Below are 25,917 nucleotides of genomic sequence, written 5' to 3' on the forward strand. Positions count from 1 at the left end.
CGTGAACGCTGAAAATGGCTGGGCAGAAAAGGGCTGAGGTCCAGTCCCCAGAACACCAACCACCTTGCTTATCGGTTGGGTGGGGGCCAAGGAGCCCTCAAAGGAGATGCAGAGAACCTGGGAGCCACCTTCAGGTCTGCAGGGATTAAGGAGGGGCAGTCAGTGCAGGAGGTGAACTCTGAGATGCACCCGCTGAATTTAGTGACAAGGAAGTCCTTGGTGCCACCCTGCAGGAGCCATCTCAACAGAGGACATGGGGACAGGAGGCTGGGCTGGGTGGGCACGGGGAGCTGGGCCAGGAGAAGCATTTCAGTGACGCTCACCTCACAACCCCAGGGACAGGACTGAGGGCTGGGGCCCCTAGAGCCAGCCGCTGGCCCAGTTTTAAAATTTGAGTAACTTTTTGGCAGTCTCGCTGCTCCTTATGAACTTTTTATTTCAGATTTCATAATTGAGATGTTGTTGTGCCATCACCCAAAGGGACACAGAGATATATTAGTGGCTCCACGTGGTGCAGACATAATGAAACAGGGTTTATTGGGGGAACTAGCAGCGGAGTGGAAATAGGGAAGGAGGAGGGCAGGACCACGCCCAGCTGTCTCTGTCCACCAGGGGCCAGCTTCCAAGAGGGACTTGCCTCTGTGCACTTTGCTCTGTGACAGGGATAGGGCAGGGGACATCTCTCTGGCTCTGGAACCGTGGAGGAAGTGGCTGTATGATGGGGAGCCTCTGGGGCTCGGTGGTGGGTGGTGAGTGGCCATGGGGCTACCCGAGGCGGCAGCAGTATCCAAATTCATGTCCATTGGGGAGTCCTCGGTCCGAGCAACATGGACCATCCACCTGCCCTCTAAGGTCAAAGCAGGTACAGAGATGAGGATGAGTGGCTGGGCCCTGGTCAATGTGAGCATGGGGGCAGAGGGACAAGTCTGAGTCCTTCCTCTGACCCTGGGCCTGGAGCCCAGCCAAGGTGACAGGCATGGGACTCGAGATTGGGAGTCGCCCACCCTGTGCCCCGTGGAAGCCCTACTGTGGAGGGTGGGAAACCAGTGACCCTGCAGGCGTTCGGGTGACATTGGCTGCTGGGACTCAGTGCTTCTCGCCGGGCACTTCAGGCCTGTGTGAGGTTCCTCCTTGTGTGGGACTGAGCAGAGACCCAGCTGGTGCTGGCACAGACTTGTCTGTCCTTTTAAGTTCAGGTGCCTTTCTATAAGTGTGGTCGCCTCCTGTGGATGTGCACACCTGTGGGTCTGGGATTGGGGTGCATCTGTTCCCATAGGGCTGTCTTTGGCCTTGGCCATGGGCAGTTCACTCTCTCAGGGCAGCGTGCTCCATAGCCAAGAGCACTGCCCGAAACATAGCCCCTGTGTTGCGTGTCTACTGCAGGCGGCCAGCAGCACGATAGGTCTCTTGGCAGGTGCCTGCCTCCTACCTGGGAGGTGGGCTGTCACGTTGCTGGACCATCTTCATGACTGCTGGCCAGGCTGGTGGGTGAGGGCCCCATGGAGCCGGCAGTCGGGTCAAGAGATGGGACAGTTACCTGCTTGGGAAGGTAGCCAGGGTCTTGGGGGTCAAGGTTGCCCTGGCTTGGGGGTGCCAGTTCCACTTCAAGCTTGCCCCAGCTTATGAAAACAAGTCAGGGAGGACTTGGGATGAATCAGCAGAGGATCAAGGCCTCTCTTTCAGCTCCACGGGGGCTGGGGAATGGCCAGCAGAAGCTGCACTGTCCCCCCGTGGGCTGGAAGCAGACCCCTCAGCAACCTTTCCGAGGACTCCCACCCACTCCTAGTCCAGCGGGCACCTGGGCCAGGTGACCAGATGCTGCCCCAGGTGTTGAGGCTTCCCTCTGCCCAGCCAAACTCCATCACTTCCCACCATGTGGCACTGAGACATGTGGAGTGTATGTCTTTCTGGTGGCCATCTGTTGCTGCAAAGGGCATGTGGACACACAGCAGCTCTACACAGTAAAATATAAAATCAGGTTTATTGCAGGAAATGTATAGGCAGAGGGACAGTGGGGGGTGTCTGAGCTGTCACTGTCCCATGGCTGGACGGTGGGCTGCATGGCCAGCTTGGTGGGAGGGAGCCTGCACCGTGTGCTCCCCCTGCAATTCAAGGAGCCCGCTGGGGAGGATGCGGCCCTGTTAGCAAGCAGCAGCCTCTGGAGTTCGTGGGGAACATGGGCTCACTGCTCCCTGCAGGCTGGCTCCCTGCCGTGCCATCAGACAGGAGAAGGGGTTGCACCCGCTGTCACCGGGGTCTGCCTCTCCTCCTGCATCAGGCGAACGTGGGCGACCCCGGTGGAGTTTGCCCAGCGCTAGCTTCCTGCAGCCGTCAGGCTGGCTTCCAGGGCCTGAGCAACACCTTCCCTGGGGATCGTGGACACTGGGTTTAATTTAAGTTGGAAAACAGCAAAGGGAACTCCAACAGAGGGTGTAGCAAGGCCTCTGGTTTTGGCCTGCTCTGTTAATGGGACAGCCACACCCTGGCAGCAGATGGCCAAGGAGCACGAAGGCCCACCTGGCACCTGCCCGGAAAACACCTGGGGCCGCTGGAACCGCACGGAGCAGCTCAGCCTGAAGAAGCAGGAACTTCCCCAAACATGCCCCACCTTCGTCCTGAAGTGGCCTCCATGATGATTTTCCACATTGTGGAGCCAAAGCAGGACCACACCCAACAGGAAAGCCCTTGGCAAAGCTGTGGGCTCTGAAAACAGATGGGTATTTGCACCAAGGCAGGGGCAGGTGTCTTTGTGAATGATGCTTCCTTCCTCAGAGCTTTTGGTGGCTGTGGCCCTCCCCACAGGGAGGGCCTCCCCACACGTGGTCACTCCACGTCACACACAGCTGCGGGCCAGCAGCTCCTGGGGCTCTTCTTTGTTGGCAGGGAGGCACCATCGAAGCGTTCCTCCTGGGAGGCCTCTTGAGGAAATGTGAAGGCCGTAGATGCTTTGGAAGAGTGAAAGAGGTTTTGTCGAGCAAAATCTAACCGGGTGGGAAATGCCGGGGTTCTGTGTGGACCTGGAGCATCCTTGACACAGGCGACACGTGAGGTTCCTCTGCTGAGTCCGGGAGGAGGCTGGCCTCATTGGGACTCACTGTCCAGATGTGTATCTTCCACCTTCCTGATGACAAAGAAACACACATTCATGATATCCATGAAATCCAAACGTGGTGGAAAGAGATAATCAAGAAAGTTAAGGATTCCTGTAATCCCTTTCCCCTAGAGATCACCATCAACCAGATCATTTTTATACACACTCATATACATGCATCACAGCAGTTCCTTTAAAACGTGAGATTGGGAATTCCCTGGTGGTCCAGTGGTTAGGACTCCGAGCTTTCACTGCCAAGGGCGCGGGTTCAATCCCTGGTGGAGGAAATAAGATCCTACAGGCCGTGCGGTGTGGCCAAAATAAATAAATAAATAAATAAATTCATACCCTTTAGCTACACCCCCCAACATTCCTCACCCTAGGCAACCACTAATTTAATTTCTTTTTTAAAAAAAATATTTATTTATTTATGTTTGGCTGCATTGGGTCTTAGTTGAGGCACGAGGGATCTTTCGTTGTGGAGTGTGGGATCTTTCGTTGAGGGGTGTGGGCTCTTCGTTGTAGTGCGTGGGCTTCTCTCTAGTTGTGGCACGTAGACTCCAGAGTGCGTGGGCTCTGCAGTTGCAGAGCGCGGGCTTAGCTGCGCCTCTGCATGTGGGATCTTAGTTCCCTGACAAGGGATCAATCCTGCGTCCCCTGCATTGGAAGGTGGATTCTTAACCACTGGACCACCAGGGAAGTCCCTAATCTACTTTTTATCTCCATAGATTTGCCTATTCTGGACATTTCATAGAAATGGAATCATACAAGTTGTGGTCTTTTGTGTCTGGCTTCTTTCGCTTATCATCACGTTTTTGAGGTTCATCCATGTTGTAGTGTGTGTGAGTTCTTCATTCCTTTTTATGGCCAAATAATATTTCATTGTATGAATGAACCATGATTTATTTATTCATTCAACCATTAATAGATATTTTGGGTTTTCACTTTTTGGCTATTATGTTTAATGTTGATATTAACATTGGTGTACAGTTTTTTATGGACACATGTTTTCAATTCTCTTGGGTGTACAACTAGAAGTGGAATTACTGGGTGAACAAACACTCTATGTTTAACTTTTTTTTTTTTTTTGGCTGCATCACGCAGCATGCAGTGTCCCCGACCAGGGAATGAACCCTCACCTCCTGCACTGGAAGTGCGGAGTCCCAACCACTGGACCGTCATGGAAATCCCTATGTTTAACATTTTGAGGAACTGCCAGACTGTTTTCCAAAGTAGCTGTGCCATTTTACATTGCCACCAAGAGAGTATGAAGGTTCCAATTTCTCCACATCCTTGTAAAGACTTGTTATTGTCTGTCTTTTTGATTTAGCCGTCTTAGTGGGTGTGCAGTGCTAGCTCATTGTAGTTTTTTGGTTTTTCTTTTTTTTGGCTGCATTGGGTCTTCATTGCTGTGCACGGGCTTTCTCTAGTTGCGGTGAGCAGGGGCTACTCTTCGTTGCGGTGCATGGGCTTCTCATTGCGGTGGTTTCTCTTGTTGCGGAGCATGGGCTTTAGGCGCGTGGGCTTCAGTAGTTGTGGCGCACGGGGTTAGTTGCTCCGAGGCATGTGGGATCCTCCCAGACCAGGGCTCGAATCTGTGTCCCCTGCATTGGCAGGTGGATTCTTAACCACTGCACCACCAGGGAAGCCCCTCATTGTAGTTTTGATTTGCATTTCCTAAGGCTAATGACGTTGAACATCTTTAATTGTGCTTACTGGCCACTAGTATATATTGAACTTCATAAAAGAAATAAAATCTTTGAAATAAAAACTGTCTATTCACATCGTTTGCCCATGTGTTAATTGGATTATTTGTCTTTTTATTGTTGCGGTTTGCAAGGTCTTAGTTCCCCGACCTGGGATTGAACCGGGCCCTGGCAGTGAAAACTCTGCGTCCTAACTGCTGGACTCCCAGGGAATTCCCTAAGAATTCTTTATATATTCTGGATACAAGTCCTCTAACAGATATGATTTGCAAATATTTTCTCTTATTCTGTGGATTGTCTTTTCACTTTCTTGATGGTATTATTTGAAGCACTAAAGTTTTTTTTTTTAATTTTTTAATTTTTGGCTGCATTGGGTCCTCGTTGTTGCGCACGGGCTTTCTCTAGTTGTGGCAAGTGGGGGCTTCTCTTCATTATGGTGCACAGGCTTGTCCTTGCAGTGGCTTCTCTGGTTGCGGAGCACGGGCTCTAGGAGCATGGGCTTCAGTAGTTGTGGCACGCGGGCTTCAGTAGTTGTGGCTCGCAGGCTCTAGAGAGCAGGCTCAGTAGTTGTGGCGCACGGGCTTAGTTGTTCCGTGGCATGTGGGATCTTCCTGGACCAGGGCTCGAACCCATGTCCCCTACATTAGCAGGCAGATTCTTAACCACTGCGCCACCAGGGAAGTCCTGAAGCACTAAAGTTTTTTAACTTTGATGAAATCCAATTTATCTATTCTTTGGTTGTTGTGACATGTGGAAGTGTTGTCTACCAGGGAAGCTTGCCTGAGACTAGGGATCCAGGGTTTTTATTGGGCGTCAGTCCTGTAGGCAGAGGGTACCTGGGTGAAGAGCTACAGTCACTGAAATTCCAAAATCTCAAAGAAAAGCAAGTGCTCAGCAAAAAATCGCTTTTTTCGTACAAACAGGTAAGAGTGAGCAATTGTTATCACTTAGGGACAGTATCAGGGTCAAGTCCTGGAAGCATCCTTGACCTGGACCCTGGAAGCTAAGGGTCAGCCTTGCAAGCAGGTTGTTCTAAGGACAGAAGTTGCAGGCCTGCTGTGTTAAATCTGTTCTGTACACAAGCTGTATGATATTGATTTACAGCTGGGAAAGCAATCTTGCATTCCTGGCATAAGTCCCATTTGGTCATGGTGTATGATCCTTTTTTATGTTGCTGGATTCAGTTTGCTGGCATTTTGTTGAGAATTTTTGCTTCTATGTTCCTAAGAGATATTGCTCTATAGTTTTCTTTTTTAAAATTAATTAACTAATTAATTAATTTATATATTTTGGCTGTGCCAGGTCTCAGTTGAGGCACGTGGGCTCTTCATTGTGGCATGCATGCAGGATCTAGTTCCCCAACCAGGGATCGAACCCAGGGCGCCTGCACTAGGAGCAAGGGGTCTTACCCACTGGACTACCAGGGGAGTCCCTAGTTTCCTTTTCTTGTGATGTCTTTGCTTGGTTTTGATAACAGGGTATTGCCGGCCTTACAGGATGAGTTGGGAATTGTTCCCTCTTCTTCTATTTTTGGGAAGAGTATCTGAAGGATCTTCTTTAAATATATGGTAGAACTTGGAACTTCCCTGTTGGTCCAGTGGTTAAGACTCCATGCCTCCAATGCAGGGGGCCTGGCTTCGATCTCTGGTCAGGGAACTAGATCCCACATGCTGCGTGGCCAAAAATAAAAAAGAATATATATATATAATATATATATAATGTATATAAGTATTTAAATATATATTTATATATCTATAAATATATATTTATAGATATATATATAGATATTATATATATATATAACATATATATATGGTAGAACTCATCAATTAAGTCATCTAGGTTTAAGTGGGAATCTTAGTTCCCTGACCAGGGATCGAACTTGTGCACCCTGCAGCGGAGGCACAGAGTCTTAACTTGTGGGGAGTTTTAAAATGACTAATTCAATCTCTGTACTTGGTTTAACTCTACTCAGATTTTCTATTTCTTCGTGAATCAGGTTTGGTAGCTTTCTAGGAATTTTTTCATTTCATCTAAGTTATCTAATTTGTTGGCATGCCATTGTTCACAGTATTTCCTTATAATTGGTTTTTCTGGTCTAGCTAAAGGTTTGTCAATTTTGTTGACCCTTTCAAAGAAACAACTTTTGGTTTTGTTGGTTTTCTCTATTTTCTTTTTTAACATTAAAAAATATATCTATTTATTTATTTATTTATTGTATTCTTGCCTGCGTTGGGTCTTAGTTGTGGCACACAGGATCTTTGTTGTAGCACGTGGGACCTTTTGTTGCTGCGCACAGGCTCTCCGTTGCGGCGCACGGGCAACTCTCTACTTGTGGTGCGCAGGCTCCAGAGTGCATGGGCTCTGTAGTTTGCGGCATGTGGGCTGACTAGTTGAGGTGCGTGGGTTCAGTAGTTGTGGCACACGGGCTTAGTTGCCCCGCGGCATGTGGGATCTTAGTTCCCCGACCAGGTATCGAACCCGTGTCCCCTGCATTAGAAGGCGGATTCTTTACCACGGGACAACCAGGGAAGTCCCTACTTTTCTATTCTCTATTCCATTAGTTTCTATTTTAATAGCTATTATTTCCTTCCTTCTGCTTGCTTTAGGTTTACATTGTTCTTCTTTTTCTAGCATTCTTTTTCTAACATGTAAGTTTGAGTTATTGACTTGAGATCTTTATTTTTTTATTATTTTTTAAAATTTATTTATTTTATTTATTTATTTTTGGCTGCGTTGGGTCTTCGTTGCTGTGTGCAGGCTTCCTCTAGTTGCAGCGAGTGGGGGCTACTCTCCTTGCGGTGCATGGGCTTCTCATTGCAGTGGCTTCTCTTGGTGCAGAGCACGGGCTCTAGGAGCGCGGTCTTCAGTAGTTGTGGCTCGCGGGCTCTAGAGAACAGGCTCAGTAGTTGTGGTGCACAGGCTTAGTTGCTCTGCGGCTTGTGGGATCTTCCTGGACTAGGGCTCAAACCCGTGTCCCCTGCATTGGCAGGCAGATTCATAACCACTGTGCCACCAGGGAAGCCCAAGATCTTTATTTTTAATTTTTATTAAAAAAAATTTTTTTTTGGCTGCGCTACACAGCATGTGGGATCTTAGTTCCCTGACCAGGATTGAATCTGTGCCCCCTGCAATGGAAGCGCAGTCTTAACCACTGGACCACCAGGGAAGCCCCTCAAAGTATTTTCTAATCTCCCTTGTAATTTCTTTGAGTCACTGGTAATACTTACGAGTATGCTGTTTAACTTTCATGTATTTGTGAGTTTCCCAAATTTTTTTTGTTATTTACTTCCAATTTCTTTCCACTGTGGTCAGACAACATACTTTGTATAATTTCAATCCTTTAAAATTTGTGGGGTCTGGGGACTTCCCTGGTGGTCCAGCAGTTAAGACTCTGCGCTCCCAATGCAGGGGGCCTGGGTTTGGTACACGGTCAGGGAACTAGATCCTGCATGCTGCGACAAAGATCCCCCATGCCGCAACTAAAGACCCAGTGCAGCCAAATAAATAAATAAATAATTTAAAATAAATAAATAAATTTGTGGGGTCTGGTTTTATGGCCTAGATATGATCTATCCTGGGGACTGTCCCACATGTGCTTGAGAAGGACGTGGATTCTGCTTTAGGTGGTGGTCTCCTTCTTGCTCTGCATTCTCCCTTGGATCCCTTGAATCACTTGTTTTGGGGGGAGATAGCTGTCATGTTTGAGGGCACTCAAGCAGCCCTAAGGAAATGTCTACATGGTGAGGAACTGAGGCCTCCAGCCCACAGCCATGTGAGTGAATAGGCCATTTGGAAGCACTTCCTCCAGCCCCACTCAAGCTTTCAGATGGGTGTACCCCCACTGACATCTTTCCTTCAACCCCAGAACCACCCCACCCAACCACTCCTGAAATCTTGACCCACAAACACTGTGACAGACAGTAAATATTTATTGTTCTTAGTCACTACGTTTTGTGTAATTTGTGATTATGGTAATACAGTTACCCATAGCTCTGTTGGCTTTCAGGAGCACAAGTCTCGAAGCACAGTTGAACTTCAGGCAGAAGTTTTGTCTTTTCTGAGGAAAAAACATTGAAAACATGGATTAATAATTCTTTTCTTGTTGAAGCTGCCATAGGCAAAGGCACATCTCCTGGAACGATGACCTCAAGGCCTTGAGGGTGAAAACCAGGTGGAATGACTCTGATTGGGGGAGTCATTAGGGGAATTCTGGTTTTCTGATGCCCAAAACTACCTAAGCCTGGTAAAATAAGCTGCTGGAGATCCTGAGTCAGTCTTCACCTTGTCACCAAAAAGACTGGGAGGCAACAGTCTCAAAGATGGCATGCCCTTCACCCCGACAAAGGCAAACCACAGCGCCTCCTTCTTGGTTAAGCTGAACAGTGGCTTTCTCATGGAAAAAAAAAAATAATTTTTTAACAGAAATCAAGTTTCTTTTGTTTGTTTGATACAACTTGGATTCATTCCCGTATTTTATAAGATGTGGCCTTTAATATTTCCATGAATTAATATGAGACACATAATGCTTTCTAAAGACTGGTTTTACTACAAAAATGGTACAGATGAACCAGTTTGCAGGGCAGAAATAGAGACACAGATGTAGAGAACGTATGGACACCAAGCAGGGGCAGTGGCGGGGGTGTGTGTGGTGGTGTGATGAATTGGGAGATAGGGATTGACATATACACACTAATATGTACAAAATAGATAACTAATAAGAACCTGCTGTACAAAAAATAAATAAAATTAAATTTAAAAAAAAAGACTGGTTTTACATTCTGTTCATCTGAAGGGAACCCACTTTCAGTTTGATACAGTTATTTGTGTGTGCACGCACGGGAGCACTCATGCTTGCGTGCGCACACACATTAGTATATTCTTCTAGGGCGGTCTATATTTTTTCATCAGATTTTCAAAAGATACTACCATCCATAAAAAGTTAAGACCTCTTAGTATAAAAGAGAGGAGAAAAATGGCAGTTAGAAGGGGAGTTGGTTTTAAGGATGGGACCAATTTAGGTGTGTTTCTAGGTTCAGGAGAAGGAGTCAGTAGAGAGGAGGGGTAGAAGACTGGAAAGGCAGGAAGGCCAGGGAAAAAGGTCCCCAGACAGTGCCTGTCCCCTGAGGTGTCTGAACCTCGGGCTGGCAGAGACCAAGATACCCACAGCTCTCTCGCCCCCACTCCTGTCTGTACCTGGGTCCTCCTGCTGGGCTGTACTGGGGAGCCGCTCCCGCTGCCTCAGGGCCTCCAGGCCCGCCAGGTCAGGCAGGTGGCAGTGGCTGCGCATGATGGTCACCTGCTGGCCCTGGGTGATGGCCCGGCTGCGGCAGCCCATGCGGGCCTGGTCCCGGCACATCCAGTACACCTTCTCCCCGGCCGCCTTCTCCTTCCTGTAGAGGAAGGACTCGTACACCAGGAACCTGCCCCCGAGAGAGGTCCTCAGGAACTCCAGGGGCTGGAGGGTTTCTGGAAGGAACATGACATGTGAGTGGGGTGCCTGGGCCAGGCCTTGGAAGCAGGGGACAGAGCCTGGGTGCCAGGGACAGAGACTGCTTCCTTTGTCCCACCAGCCAGCTCCAGCCAGAAAACTGCAGACCCCCCAACCCCCGCAGGTCCCACTTTGGTCCCTGCCCTCCAGCCCAGACTGTGCTGCAGGGCCCTGGGGACTGAAGCTCAGGCCACCATGGCCCTGATGCCCTGGAGTGCAGACTGGCTGTCTGTCTGATGGCTGTAGTGCTATCGGGGAGGCTGGCCCAGCAGCGGCCCAAACATTGAGCTTTCCTGCAGGCCTCTCCTGACCCTGCTCGGCCTTCATGCTGGCTGGCAAGCAAGCACCCCAGAGCAGGGGCTGGGCTGAACTGCAATACTCTGAAAGGGCCATGGTTGGTCTGGACAGTGCACTAGGGGCCTCCCGGCTCCCTGTCCACCCTCCCCTCGGCCAGCTGGCAACCAATCAAATTCTCCCTTTTGAGACTTTTAAGAATCTGAACTGAAAGCTCCTGACATGTTGGGGTTGGGGTGGCCCGAAGGCACTGGCAGGGGTGGGGAGGGAGAGGGGAGACAGAGGGTCCCCCAGGTCCAGGAGCACTGCCCCACAAATGGGTGCCGAGCATTCTGGCAGCTGCCAGTAATGCCACTGCAGCCCCTGGCCCCGTTTTCTCCAGCGGTCTGAGTGGGTTTCTCCCACTGACAGCCCATCCCAGATGAGGACCAGTGCCATTAGTGCAGAGTCCAGATGTGGCCCCTGCCCTAGGGAGCCCACAGCCCAGGAGGACAGACACCACTGGACATGGGCCACAGGAGGAATGTCCCAGCAGGCAGCCTCCAGCCTGTGTTCTGAGCTGTCCCCAGGGGCTGCTGGGCCAGCAGCCCCTGCCCGTCCCCCTCTCACCCACACCTGAGCCTTCCCTCTGGGTCGGGTTGGGGAGCTGTTCCCGCTGCCTCAGGGCCTCCAGGCCCCCCAGGTCGGGCGGGTGGCAGTGTCTGCGCATCACCATGACCCGCTGGCCCTGGGTGATGGCTCGGCTGCGGCAGCCCATGCGGGCCTGGTCCCGGCATGTCCAGTACACCTTCTCCCCGGCCGCCTTCTCCCGCCTGTAGAGGAAGGACTCGTACACCAGGAAGCTGCCCCCCAGAGGGGTCCTCAGGAACTCAGGGCCTCCTGGGGAGAAATGGGAGAGGGGGTCGGGGGAGGGAGAGCCTGGAGCCAGGCCTGGAGCCGAGGAACGAGGGGGGCCGGGACCCCCTTCTCAAGAGCTTAGAGCAGCATGGCTCCTGGCATGAGACCCACAGACCCCACCCCACGCTGCATCTACCTCCTCACAGCCCAGGACACAGGCCCCCCCATCCCCCAGACTCAGCCTAGCCTGAGCTCCCAGGGCTCCTTTCCCAAGCCTGGGAGAGAAGGGAGGCAGGAGACTGGTGAGGTGGAGGTCGCTGAAGGCAGAGCCCGTCTCCCCCACCTCGCGGTGCCTGCAGGAAGGTGGTGTCTTATCCGAGGTGCTGGCAATGGGATGGCACAAGGGCCTCTCTTCCCTGCTAAGTTGGAGGAATTAGTGGACAGGCCCTACGGGGGATAAGCAACTGGGAGCAAAATGGGAGTTGTGTGTAGCCCCTTGTGCGTGGTGGGCAGTGGGGCTGTAGAAGGATCCACTGCCCCAGGGAGCCAGGCTGGGTGGGCTTTGACCTGAGGGCAGGAGGGGAGGCAGGGTGCAGCCTGGGCCACTGTCCTGACGTGTTGAGAGGGGGGACCTGGAAGGTGGCCATGCCCTTCTGCTCCGAGGACTCCCTTCCCACCGCCCAGGCACCAGGACCACACAGGAGGCGTGGAGGGGGACTCAGGGGTCCGTCAGCACAGCAGCGGGGACGGCAGCCGTAGTGGGGGGTTGGTGAGAACGCCCTGGAGAAGGGGGGGCCGGGGTGGGGGTTGAGTGGCCGGAGAGGAGGTATATGATGTGGGGCATGTTTCTGCTCCCCCGCACCCGATGGAAATGTCCACTGAGGGATGAAAAAGGCACAGGGCATGAGGCCAGAAATTCAGAGAGGAGAGGAGACAGCAGAGATGCTGACCCAGGTTAGACGCTGGGCAGAGGGGGTCACCTGGTCACAGACCTGGCAAAGCAGGAGCTCACCAAGCCTCAGTGGGGAGACTCTCAGAACAAGCAGAGTCCAGTGGCCAAGCCTAGGGAGGCCCAAGGTCCCTCCGAAGTAGGGGTCCAGGGCAGGCCCCAAACAGGGGGACTGAGGAGGGCTGTCTGCGTGAAGAGCAATGAGGCAGGTGCCCGCCCTGGGGGAGGAGGAGTCTGGGGTGTGGGGGAGGAGGAGGGAGTCTGCACTGACATGAAACTCCCTGTTTCCCTGCCCAAGTCCCTGGAGCCGGCACCCAGGCTGAAACCGCTGCAGGAGGTTGGTCCTAGGGCTTTGAGGCCTGGGGTCTCGAGGGTCGCCTGGTTGGCACCCACATACAGAGCGTGTGGGTCTCTCCTTAAACCTGGCTAAGAACCACTGGCCACGTGGGTCAAAGGTTCTCACACCATCTTACATGATGAAAAAGTCAAGACTCTTACACCGAGTATCACAAATGAGACCATGCAAAGCAATTTAAAGTGTATACAACAATCATTCCCCCTTTAGTTTTGCTGCTTTATACAACTGTGTGATCGACAGAAAATTGAATGGCATGTACCTGGCTGGAAAATTTCACCAGTTGACAAAAAAAAAAAAAGAGAGAGAAGCTTCACCCTGAACGGCAGACACTAAAGAAACTCATAGAGAAAAGGTACTTGGAGAAAACAAGGCCACTGCCAGAGGCTGGACGGCAGGGCTGCTGCATTCCTCAGAGGATGGAATGCAAAGGAGTTCAAATACAAGAGTGAAAGTTAAAAATTAAATAGAAGGACTGGAAAGCAAAATCAAGGAAATGTCAGAAAAATGGGGACTGAAAAGTCATTGAACATGAGGAAATTTTCATGAGTAAAGGACGCGGTTTCCGGCCTGAAAAGGCCCCAAGTGCCCCCAGCAGAGCCATGTACCACAGGGATGGAGACATGACCCTATACCTTCAAGCAAAGACCCCCTGCATGCACCTCGGAAAGATGCAGTCATTCGAGCACAAACACAAGACAACCATGGAAAAGGAGCCACAAACAGCCACACCTCCACTGCAGTGTGTTCCCACTCAGCCGTGGACAGGTTTATAGAACAAAAGTGCAACAGTGGGGCTTCCCTGGTGGCGCAGTGGTTAAGAATCCGCCTGCCAATGCAGGCGACAAGGTTCAAGCCCTGGTCGGGGAAGATCACACATGCTGCGGAGCAACTAAGCCCGCGAGCCACAACTACTGAGCCTGTGCTCTAGAGCTGTGAGCCACAACTACTGATCCCACGTTCCACAACTACTGAAGCCCGTGTGCCTAGAGCCCGTGCTGCACGACAAGAGAAGCCACCACAATGAGAAGCCTGTGCACCGCCACGAAGAGTAGCCCCCGCTCGCCATAACTAGAGGAAGCCTGCACACAGCAACAAAGACCCAAAGCAGCCAAACATAAATAAATAAATAAATAAATAAATTAATTAATTAATTTTTTTTAAAAAGTGCAACAGCTGCCTCGAGAGGAGGGGGCAGTGGGTAACTGCTGGGTCCTTGCCGTCTCTGGTCGGAAGTCAACAGGAGATAAAAAACCAGTTGACAGCAATGGAAGGAAGCACGCTTTAGGGAAGAGGGCAGCAGATGCCCTAAGGAACAACGGAAAGGGGACTTCCCTGGTGGTCCAGTGGTTAAGACTCCGCGCTTCCACTGCAGGGGGCGCAGGTTCAATCCCTGGTCAGGGAACTAAGGTCCTGCATGCCGTTCTGCACAGCCAAAAAATTAAAAAAGGAAGGAAGGAAGAAAGAAAACAAAAAAAGGAACAATGGCTGAGTGGTTATTCGGGGTGGGAGTTGGGGGTAAGGACGGGGCGAGGCCAGATCATCCCTAGGTACATAAAAATTATAAGGAAATGGGATAAAAAGAGAGTCAGAAAAAAAAAATCAGAGATCTCGAGTTTGAGAGAATTTTAGGGCCAAAAAGGCTCTAAAGGCGACTCAGATGACTCAGAAAAGTATGGGACTGGGAACCCCCGAGGGAGAGCAGGGAGCAGAGAAGGCTGGGCCGAGGCTGCTCTTAGCAAGATGAGCCGGAATATGCACATTACTGTGGCCACGAGAGTCAAACATAAGCACTGTGGGGCCGACAAAGGTGGGAGGAGGGGGGCTGTGACCCTCGTCATAGAGCCCAGAGGGACGATGGTAGATGCTCAGGCAGAACAGCTGGAGGAGAACAGAAGCCAATGACAGGAACGGGTCACCTTCAGCCCTTAAGCCACGTCTGTAGGATGTGCTTGTTACTGGGCACGGTGTCAGCCACCCACACTGGAAAAATGAGAAACCAGCTTGTGCAATTAGCTTTCTCTATGAATCCTATACATTCTTAAGAAAAAAGAAAGGATGAGAAGGAGGAAAGGGAGCCTGGGTTGATCAAGTGCTGCAGAGATTCTGGGCTGGTCTGAGCAGGAGAGTGAGGCCCACTGCCCAAGAGAAAGGGTGACCCCCCAAGTCACCTAATCGACTTGGGGATAAGGTGAGGTGGACCAGGAGGGGGTGTGGGGGTAGGGAGAGGAGACAAGAGGGAGCTGTAACCTTCCAGAGGGTCCCCAGTAAGGACGGGGAGGATGCTTGCTGGAGGTCAAGAGGGAACAGGGTGGGCAGTCTGGGTCTTCTGACTGTCCCCCGAGGCCGCTCCCTGGTCTGGCCTACCAGAGCTTCCTCGCTGGGCCGTGCCAGGGCGTTTCTCTCGTTGCCGCAGGGCCTCCAAGCCCCCCAGGTCGGGCGGGTGGCAGTGGCCTCGCATCACTGTCACCCGCTTGCCTTGGGTGATGGCTCGGCTGCGGCAGCCCATGCGGGCCTGGTCCCGGCACGTCCAGTACACCTTCTCCCCGGCCGCCTTCTCCCGCCTGTAGAGGAAGGACTCATACACCAGGAAGCTGCCCCCCAGAGGGGTCCTCAGGAACTCAGGGCCTCCTGGGGAGAAATGGGAGAGGGGGTCAGGGGAGGGAGGTTGGAAGCTGGGGTGTGAGCCGGAGCAGGGCCTGGGGCTGGGCCAGGCCTGGCGTCGCCCCCCTCCCACCTCCTGGGACCTCAGGGAGCAAGATTGGAGTGTGGGCAGAGCACCAGGCCAGCGGGTGTGGACTCACCCAGGTCCTCGTCCTGGTCCTCCTCGCTTTGCGGCTGGGCCAGGAGGTCCTGATCTTTGGCCTTTGACCGCTTTCTGGGCCGGGGCCTGGTGAGAGTCAGGGGTCCCGGCCCCCTGCGGTAGAACAGGCTGTCCACGCCTTGGAGCAGCTTGTCCGCTTGGCCCCCGGGGCCACCCGGCCTGGCCCGCAGCAACTCCATGGCCTTCTCCTGCTGCCGCCGGGCCTCCAGGCCCTCCACGTCAGGCGGGTGGCAGTGGCTACGCATGACAGTCACCCGCTGGCCCTGCGTGATGGCCCGGCTGCGGCAGCCGTGCAGCGCGTGGTCCCGGCACGTCCAGTACACCTTGTCCCCCACAGCCTTCTCCCGCTTGTAGAGGAAGGACTCGTGCACCAGGAAGCTGCCCCCGTAGCAGGTCCTCAGGAACTCCAGGGGCGGGGGCCCTCCTGGAGGAGGAAGTGGGGAGGGGGCTGGGCAGGTGCAGGCTGGCAGAGCTCTGCTCCTTTAGTTGACTGTGCAGGGCAGGGCCCTGGGTGCATCCCCACTGATCGCCCACCCAGCGCCCCAAGGAGGCCGTGCGGCTCCTCTCCTGGTGGCCAGTGAGGAGGCCACGGCTCTGGGTGGTCAAGCACCACGTCCCAGGTCATACACCGGGGAGGGCCAAGCTGCCTCTGATGCCACACCCTGCCTGCTCAGTCACTCCTGGCCATACTTTTTCTTAGGGTTTGTTTGAAAATTGTATCTAATTTTCGAATAACACATGCACACGCCATAAAATGAAATGGAACCAAAAGATACACAGTGAAAGACAAGTCCTTCTCGCCCAGCCCCTAGCACCCAGCACAGCAGCCGCCTTAAATCCCTAAATCCTTCAATCCTTTCCAGGTCTGGAGGCACCCAGCCTATGGGACCAAGCCCCACCTCCCAGTTACTGGTAATAAAAACTGCCGCAAAGAACAAAACAAAACCCAACAAACAAAGAATAAGAACCTCTGCAAAGACTCCATCTACCAGTTACTCAGTGACAACACATGCTGGACCAAGGCTGGCACTTCAGCGCCAGATCCCCTAACGGTGAGGCTATCACACATCTTAGGAGCGACCTCCTGACCTGCAGAGCTTCAACAAGGCTGCCCAGCTACATGAGGCGGGGCTGGATCTTGAACCTGGGGCACAAAGCTCAAGCCTCCCACCAGGCCGATCTTCCCAAACTTCAAAGGTTACCAGAATCACGTGGGGTCCATAAACCTGAGGTTTTTGCATCAGGAAGCTCCAGAAGGACCTGGGCCGCCTGGTTCACGAGCACTAGCTCTACCCCTTGGGCTTAATGATTACTTGGGCGCATTTATATTTTAAAAATCGTTTTGACTTTGAGCACATTAAGAAGCCACGTGGGACCCACATTTATCTTTGGGCAGAGGAAAGGGCTGTGGTTCCCACCTGCCTGAGAGTAGAGCCGGGGTGGGGGGGAACTCACCGGTCCCCAGCGTCGGGCGTTTCTTGGGAGGCAAGCTCAGCAGCGACAGGGCTCGGAGCCCCTCATCCTCCTCGGGGGCTGGCTTGCTCAGCACTGGCCCCGGGGCCGGTTCCGGCTCCTCGGGGCACAGCCACGGGCCCACCCCCTCCAGGGGCTCCTCCACTCGGCCGCTGGGGCCCTGGGGATCCCCCAAGCCTTCGGGCAGGGCTGGGCTGGGCAGCTTCTGTCTCTGGCGCCGGGCATCCAGGCCCTCCTCATCGGGCGGGTGGCAGTGGCCCCGCATCACTGTGGCCCTTAGGCCACGGGTGATGGCCCGGCCCCGGCAGCCCAGCTCGGTGTGCTCGCGGCACTTCCAGTATACCTTGTCCCCCACAGCCTTCTCCTGCTTGTACAGGAAGGACTCCAGCACCAGCAGGCGGCCCCCAAATGGGGTCCTCAGGAACTCCAGGGGCTGGGGGGCTGCTGAAGGCAAGGGGAGGGCCAGGTCAGCTGACACAGAGCAAGGCTTGAGACAGGGGCACGGATGGGAACACAGGGATTGGGTTGCCCTTGGATGACGTCCTGCGATCGTCACACCAGCCTGGGTCAAGGTCCAGGAGGCCCTGCTCAGAGCAGGGGAGAGATGGCTAAGGTCACCTCAATGGAAAGGGGGGTATGCGAAGCCCAAGTCTGAGCATGCAGGGCCGCAAAAGTGGCCAGACAGGGGCAGCTGGCCCGGAACTCACCTGTGTCTGGCTTGCTGTGTTTCAGTTCCTGGGCCTGGGGGCTTGGTTGGACTGCCCCCTGCTGTTCCTCTACTGGCAGGATCTGGGGGGTCCCAGCCAGGGTGTCAGGACCAGACATCTCCAAGGACAGGACACAGTGCACTGCTTTGGGCTGGGAGTCCACTCCATCCCCATTCTCAGTGGAGGCCGTCAGTAGGACCAGTTCGGAGAACTCCACGGGCTTCGTGGGGGCTGCAGGGATGACATCTGTGCCCGGCTCAGGGGACTCAGGGGAGGGCTCCTGGCCGGCCTTCACGCTCTCGCCCTCCTGCTCACTGGGCTCGGGCAGGGGCATTCTGGGACCGATGGCCTGGCCCCCAGGCCACGCTCAGGTCCCAGTAGATGGATTTCTCCTCCACCTCCCTGGAAGGAACCCAGCAGTTCAAGGGCTCCGTCCTAAGGCAGGAGGCAAAATCCCATCAGTGGAGATGCCCTTGGACCTGGGTTCAGGAAGAATCTGGGCTGGAGGTTGGGGCAGATGGGGTTGCCTTGGTGCCCCCGGGGAAGGACCTGAATGGAGCCAGAGAACCCTGGGCTGGTGCTTCTGCTCTCTTGGTAGCCTTGGGTCCGTCACCTCCCCCAGCCAAACCTCACTTTCCCATCTACAAAATGTGCCCAAAACAGGGCTCTCAAGGGGCTACTGGGGTGACCAAGGTGCTGACAGCTGTGAGTTACTAGGAATCCAGGCCCACAGGTGCTGAGCACGGGGTGAAGTGCTTCCACAGGTTTTCCATTTAACCTTCAGCCCCCATGTTATGAAAGTTGATTTTCTCATTGACCCAGGTTACAGATGAGGACACTGAGGCATGCAGCCATGAAGGCAGAGCTGGGAGTCCAGTCGAGGTGGGTCCAGAGCCCGCCCGCACAGCACCTGGGGTACCTCGTCCAGGATAACAGGAACCAGTCTTCCTGAGCACCAGGTGTTGGGGAAAAGCACTTTGGGGACATGAGTTCAGGTCACCAACCCTCCCAGAATGCCTGGTGCCCTTCACCCTGACACTGTGTCACTGGAAGCATGGGCTGGGCCCCTGCTGGCACTCTGCAGACCCCAAAGGAGGAGCCTGGACCTGGGAGGAGGGACTCTCTGGATTCACAACTAGATCCATCCCCCATCCCAGGCGAGAGGCCCCGCGGCACCCAGTGCTAGGGGACGCCAGGGCCCCACGAGGGCAGCGACCTTGTGTCTGAGCTGGTGCTGGCTCTGCCTCAGCTGAGTGGGGACAGGGCTGTGGAGGTGTCCAGAGAATCCGTGGTCACTGAGGGCTCCTTGGCTTCTGGTCTGGAGAAGCAGAAAGGATGGATGACAGGCAGGGCTGGCCTGGAGACCGGGGCCCTGGGGCATCAGTGTGGGGGCATAAGTGTCCGTTTTGTCTTCCTGGGGGACTGGGTGGTGGGTGCATGTCAGGGTCTTTCCCATCTATCAGTACTAGCCCAGAAACAGGATGCAGCCTCCCAGCACGTTTCAGCTTCCCCACCTGTGAGCTGTCATCCCCATCCTAAGCTCTACGGTTCTAATACCCGGGTCCCCCATTCCTGCTCCGACATTTCCTGGTCTGGGGCCCACATTCAGCTCCCCAAGGCCTGTCAGCCCAAGCGCGGGGCTCCTGGGTCCCCGTGGAGACGGAGCCAAGGCCGACGGTGCAGGGGGCGCCGTGTCCCCTATAACTTCTTCCAAACTCCCTGCACTGCACGCCTGCACGCCCAGCGCCGGGCAGCAGCAAAGCCCTGTCCTGAGGGGCGAGACTCAAAGAAATCCAGATAACAGGTAACGGGACACAGGACTGGGAGTCCCCGGCCAGGTCTGTCCTCCAGCGTCATGCTCCTCCGGCCCCCGGACAAGGCAACCCCTGCTCCTCCTGTGCAGTCCTCCCGGCCCTGCCCATCCCGCCCCACAGGGCGATGTAGCGGTACTGGGGACTTGGGGGCACATGGGGACCGGCCGCAGCAAGACAGCGCCGGCGCCTCCGCGGGCAGAGCCGCTCGGGCGGGAAAGGGTTACGCGGGAAGCCACGCCCCCTCTCCGCCCCCGCCCCCGCTCACTGATTGGTCTCGGCCCACGTCCCTCCGCCGGCAGCCCGCCTCCGGGGCTTGCGCGCTCCGGGTTGCCGGGCGAATGAACTTGGTCTCCACCCGGCGTCCTCTCTTCAACGAGGCGAGAGGGCGCATAGAAACTGGCCCTCCCTTCCACAGGCCTTTCAGACAACTCAGGCCCCCAAAACGTTGCGGTCACTGTCCACCCAGCATGCATGTTCCTACAGGACCATGCGGTTGGTCCCCGCCGTGCAGAGGGACAGGAGTTGAGGCTGCAGGGACTCCGACACACCAATGGCCTCAGTCTCAGGCGATCAGACGCTGAAGCCCGGCCTCCTTCAGGCCACTGGGGGTTGGCATGACAGAGAACCCCCACATTCCCTTGAAACTGTACCCAGAGTCATGTGTACCCCGAGTCAGTGTAATTCTCTCAACTAAAATCTCTGTACCTCAAAGGATATGGAACAAGTTCCAGCGCAACAAAAGACCTTGAACTGTGACTGACTACGGACTGTGTAAAGGCTTGGCTCCTTGCCAGTGGGCTTGAATTTAGATTCAATTGACGGTTCCCATTCTCAACCATTAAAGGGCCTTAAAGTGTAGACTGTTTAATGACCACAGATCCTCCCATAAAGTATGCAAGCCCCTTTGCCATGTGGTCTTGAATCTGGACTGGTCTCCAGCCCACATTGGTCACTTGCTGTAGCCAATAGACTGTGGCAGAAGCTCTCTGTGGGGGTTTGAACGCCCTCACCCTCATGGACAGGGGCCCTGAGACTGCCAGAGAAGGAAGCTGTATGAAGGGCCACATGCAAGGGATGGAGGCACTGCCAGGCGTGGAGGGAGGCCATTTCCAGTGTCCAGTCCAGCAGACCCTCTAGCTGTGTGTAGCCACAAGAAGGAGCCTGGGGAAACAAGCCCAGGCACCCCATGGAACCCTGATCAATAATAAACTACTGTTATTTTAAGCCAGTAAGATCAGGGCTCATTTGTTATGCAGCAGTAACCGATATTCTTGACAAGTGACTGAACCTAGTCGGTTTTGGCTTTTTGACAGATGAAATAATACTAATGGTTGTGAAATATCCAATATCAAAGTGCTTTTGAACTCTTGAACTCTAGGGCCCATGCTACACAAATTTTAAATCCCTCAGATGATCACATTTAAAGGGCTGGTAACCCAGTGAAAGGAATAAAAATATTAAGTATAAAGGATAGCAAATGAGAGTTACTTATTTAAAAAGTCTGTAACATGAAATAAGCCAGACATAAAAGGACAAATGCTGTATGATTCCACGTATATGTTGTACCTAGAGTAGTCAAATTCATAGAAACAGAAAGTCAAATGGTAGTTGCCAGGGGCTGGGGGGAGGGGAAATGGGGAGTTAGTGTTTAATGGGGAGCGTTTCAGTTTGGGAAGATGAAAGAGTTCTGGAGATGGGTGGTGGTGATGGTTGCACAACAGTGCAAATGTATTTAATGCCACTGAACTGTACACTTAAAAATGATTAAAGTGGGAGGTGGGATGAATTGGGGGATTGGGATTGACATATATACACTATTGATACTATGTATAAAATAGATAACTAATGAGCACCTACTGTATAGCTCAGGGAACTCTACTCAGTGCTCTGTGGTGACCTAAATGGAAAGGAAATCCAAAGAAGAGGGGATATATGTATGCATATAGTTGATTCACTTTGCTGTACAGTAGAAACTAACACAATATTATAAAGCAACTATACTCCAAAAAAATTTTTTTAAATGATCAAAGTAGTACATTTTTGTTAGGTATATTTTAACACACATGCAAAAAAACAAAAACAAAACAAAAAACCCAACTATAACAAACCATACATAGTAATGCTCCACCTACCATACTGGTGAATGAGGTTCTCCATACAATGCAGATTTCTGATTAACTAAAGTTATCCCTCCATGATTCTGAATTTTACAGTTTCTCTCTGTTTCACAATTTATCCACTGAGGATGGATGCTGCCTAAACTCTAATGACTCATCATCACTGCCTGGATAAAGACAGTGTACAATTTTTATCCTGATTTGGAAAATGAAGTGTCCCGTCCAGTTCCATTGGCACTCCACCCCCCGGGGGCCCTTTCTCCATCATTCATATCCTGCTCTCTCTGGTCTCCAAACCTCTCTGCCTCCTCTGGGTCTTTGCATTTAGAGTTCTCAGGTCCTAATCTTCTTAGGTCTCCTATATCCTAAAACAAAACCTCACAAGACCCTCTCCTTCCCTCAACAGTTAGACTTTGCAGGAACAGTCCATACCCCTTCCTTCTCACCCAGGCCGCCTGGCAGCTTCCCCACAACTCTGCAGACACCACTCTCCTGTTGGGCCACGGTGCAGGATCAGCACCTGCTGGGTCAATCCATAATCCATGTTTCCCTCTGAAATACCTGCTCTGGCCTGTATGTGGTCTATCCATGCAGTGGAATTTATTCAGCCATAAAAATGAATGAAGTTCTTTTTTTTTTTTTTTTTTTTTTTTGTGGCACGTGGGCCTCTCACCGCCGTGGCCTCTCCCGTCACGGAGCACAGGCCCCGGACACGCAGGCTCAGCGGCGATGGCTCACGGGCCCAGCCACTCCGCGGCACGTGGGATCCTCCCAGACCGGGGCGCGAACCCGTGTCCCCTGCATCGGCAGGCGGACTCCCAAACACTGCGCCACCAGGGAAGCCCGTGAATGAAGTTCTGATACATGTTACCATGTGGATGAACCTGGAAGACAGTATGGCTCGGTGAAAGGTGCCAGACACTAAAGTCAGCATGTCATATAATTCCATTTATGTGAGATGTCCAGTAGAGGCAAATCCATAGGGACAGAAAGTAGATTAGTGGTTGTCAGGGCCTGGAGGCGGGGAGGGAGAGATTAGGCAATGATACTAAGGCATGTGGGGTTTCTTCTTGGGGTAATGAAAATGTTATAAAATTGGCTGTGAACACAATAAAACATTGAATTATACACTTTAGTTGGGGGAATTGTATGCTATGTGAATCACATCTTAATAAGGTTGTTTAAAAAAAACCTTATAGGGAATCCCCCGGTGGTCCAGTGGTTAAGACTTGGTGCTTTCACTGCCAGGGCCAGGGCTCAATCCCTGATCAGGGAACTAAGATCTCAAACAAACAAACAAACAAAAAATCCTTATAGGTATGACTCATGTCCCCAGGGTCACTTGGATAAAAAACAGTTTTCACCATCAGAAACAGGCTTCTCACTCCTGGGCCTGGTTTCCTCACCAAAGCAGAGGGGTGGCATGGACTATATACTGAGATATTTTGTAAGTTGCTAAGATCATATTGTAAAAACTACATAGAAAACATTTTAAAATGTTGAGAACTGACACTCATAAATCACCCACGAGCCTGCCACTCAAATGCACAGCTGTTTCCATTCTTGTATTAGTGCCTTTAATATACACGTAATTTTCTGTTGCACACACATGTGTTCAACATGTTTGCTATTTTTTTCCTCTTTAGAGTGGGAAGCCCGCACCTGCAGACCAGATGGAGCCCTTGTGAAGGACCAAAGCATTACCTAACGCAGGCCCCTAACACAAATCTAAATCCTCAGTAATACCAAAAGATGACCACAAGATGGCAATGTTTCTCCTTGAAATGCACGTATAGCATCCTTGGTAGAATTAGATGTATCACAACGTTTAAAAACTAGAATTTGGGAGTTTTTCCATATCAGACAAATAATTCAGGAAGACTTCTGAAAACGTTTATATTTACAAAATATATTACGTAGAAAGCAAAATCCAGTTAACATATCGGCAAAGACTATGTTTTCTAAGCTAAAGTTTAAAAAAAAAAAAAAAGACCAAAATATTCCTTGGACCATGACACTGCCTCTAGACCTCAATCCACTTCATTTCTTCTGTCTCATCTCAAGTCTCAAGTCTGGTCACATTTGTTATTTATTGACTAATTTTACTGTATGTATTTGTGACTTTAAAAAAACCTTAGGGCTTCCCTGGTGGCGCAGTGGTTGGGAGTCCGCCTGCCGATGCAGGGGATATGAGTTCGTGCCTGGGTCTGGGAGGATCCCACATGCTGCGGAGCGGCTGGGCCCGTGAGCCATGGCCGCTGAGCCTGCGCGTCTGGAGCCTATGCTCCGCAATGGAAGAGGCTCACGTACCGCAGGGAAAAAAAAAAAAAAGCCTTAAATAACTGGGAGGAAATATCTCAAAATGTTAAAACTAGTAAGGAAATAAATTTATTTTTTCCCTTAAATTTCTTTTGTTTCCTCAAAATTGTTTACAATGTGCATGAATTCTTAACAGTGGGAAAATAGTAAACACTTTAAAGATAAGCTGCATCTCCTTGCTTGGTAATTTTTTTCTTTAACTCCATAACTCTCAGGAAAAGTAGGGATTCCATTCCTATGCAAGATGTGTCATACAGGAAAATAAAGAGTAATATAGACAGGGGACTTCCCTGGTGGTCCAGTGGTTAAGACTCCACACTTCCAATGCAGGGGGGCATGGGTTTGATCCCTGATTAGGGAACTCAGATCCCACATGCTGCATAGTGCAGCCAAAAAATAAAATAAAATAATAAAATAAAATCCAGGGCTTCCCTGGTGGCGCAGTGGTTGGGGGTCCGCCTGCCGATGCAGGGGACACGGGTTCGTGCCCCGGTTCGGGAAGATCCCACGTGCCGCAGAGCGGCTGGGCCCGTGAGCCATGGCTGCTGAGCCTGCGCATCCAGAGCCTGTGCTCCGCAACGGGAGAGGCCGCAACAGTGAGAGGCCCGCGTACCACAAAAAATAAAATAAAATAAAATAAAATCCAAAGAAATTTTAAAAAATAAAAAAGAGTAATATAGACGATGGGACAGAAAAACAAGTGAAAATCAAGTACCTTGCAGTCTGTGTTGTGGGCCTTGCATGGCCTCAAAGACATATTTCCCCCAAGATATTTATTAACCACAAAGGGAAAGATAATGACTTGACAGGGGAGAAATCTCGCATACACAGCCTTAAGTGCTCAAGGTCAACTTCACCAGTAATAAAACACATCAACACCATGACCTCCTTGATAAGATGAACCAAGGAGGACACAGCATCACCTCTGTGATATTCCTGCCCAGAACACACACCCCCATGTGGCACCCCCAAGCCACATGGTGGGACGTTCTACAAAACAACTGATCAGGACACTTCGAAAGTGTCGAGGTCATCTTGGACAAGGAAAGGCTGAGGGCCTGTCACAGACTGGAGGAGACTAAGGAGACACAAGGACAAAATGCAACATGGGATTTCGGAACAGAAAAAGGACATTAGGGGAAAAGCTGGTGAAATTTGCATACGGTCAATAGTTTAGGTTAATGGTTTTGTACCAACGTGGATTTCCCAGATTTGCTCACTGCACAATGTTAGGTAAGATGCTGACATTCAAGGAGACTGAGTGATGAGTATAGGAAAATTCTTTGTACTTTTTTTTGCAATTTTTTAAAAAGTCTAAAATTAACTCAAAATAAAAGGATTTTGAAAACCCAAGTTTCAAACTTGCAGACACAATGGAAGTTGACAGAGAAAATAAATGACCCATAGGCCTCCTGGGTGGAAGGGTGGGGGAGGAGAGGAGGGGACACAAAAGAGATACTCTCTGACCCAGAGCCATGTGGTTGGTCCTCAAGCTGGCACTTGAGCCAGGAACAAAAATCCTATAATGTCACGTGTACCTCAAGTATGGGGACCCAACAATCTCCCTTCATCATCATCCCCGCTCTGCTTCTGGGGAAACTGAGGCTCAGGCCTGAAGCGAGTGGCCCAGGACCACACGGATAGTGAGAGTCAGGCCTTCAGAGCTGCCTTGATCAGCCCTACAAACCAGCTATGTTATGGCTTAGCACTGTGGCTTCCAGCTGATCTGGCCAACTGGAGGCACCATGGGAGACTGGAGGGTGTCCCCAAAGCAACCTGCCTGGGGTGGCTGCTCCAGCTCTGCTAGGTCCCGCCTGCCACACTGGCTGCTCTGCCGGGACTCGCTGTGGGGGCGGCATCCCGCCACTGCTAATCCCTGGGCCACTCACCATTTCCCATGTGGCTTCTCAGCTCTTCCACCACCAGGGAGAGCAATGAAA

At 52.0% G+C, this 25,917-nt stretch overlaps 1 protein-coding gene across 6 annotated transcripts in view; it reads right to left on the reverse strand.

Moving 5' to 3' along the window:
• Positions 1-1,962: 1,962 nt before the first annotated feature.
• Positions 1,963-25,917, reverse strand: part of FLYWCH1 (FLYWCH-type zinc finger 1) — a 29,017-nt gene continuing 5,062 nt past the window's right edge. For 2 of the 6 annotated variants that reach the window (XM_082645499.1, XM_082645498.1), the window contains 8 exons: positions 17,728-18,162; positions 17,003-17,464; positions 15,528-15,971; positions 15,091-15,354; positions 11,192-11,461; positions 9,994-10,266; positions 8,785-8,857; positions 1,963-3,121 (listed from right to left, as the gene is read on the reverse strand). In XM_082645499.1, the coding sequence (XP_082501625.1) occupies positions 3,082-3,121; positions 8,785-8,857; positions 9,994-10,266; positions 11,192-11,461; positions 15,091-15,354; positions 15,528-15,971; positions 17,003-17,464; positions 17,728-18,061 (2,160 nt within the window). In that variant the 5' untranslated portion in view covers positions 18,062-18,162 and the 3' untranslated portion in view covers positions 1,963-3,081. Of the gene's footprint in view, positions 3,122-8,784; positions 8,858-9,993; positions 10,267-11,191; positions 11,462-15,090; positions 15,355-15,527; positions 15,972-17,002; positions 17,465-17,727; positions 18,163-18,943; positions 19,046-25,917 lie in introns of all 6 variants that reach the window. The other 4 variants (XM_082645502.1, XM_082645500.1, XM_082645501.1 and 1 more) reach the window with 4 other exon arrangements.

This window comes from Mesoplodon mirus (genome assembly GCF_964341445.2).
Source record: "Mesoplodon mirus genome assembly, chromosome: 15".
In the NCBI taxonomy this organism is placed as follows: Eukaryota; Metazoa; Chordata; class Mammalia; order Artiodactyla; family Ziphiidae; genus Mesoplodon; species Mesoplodon mirus.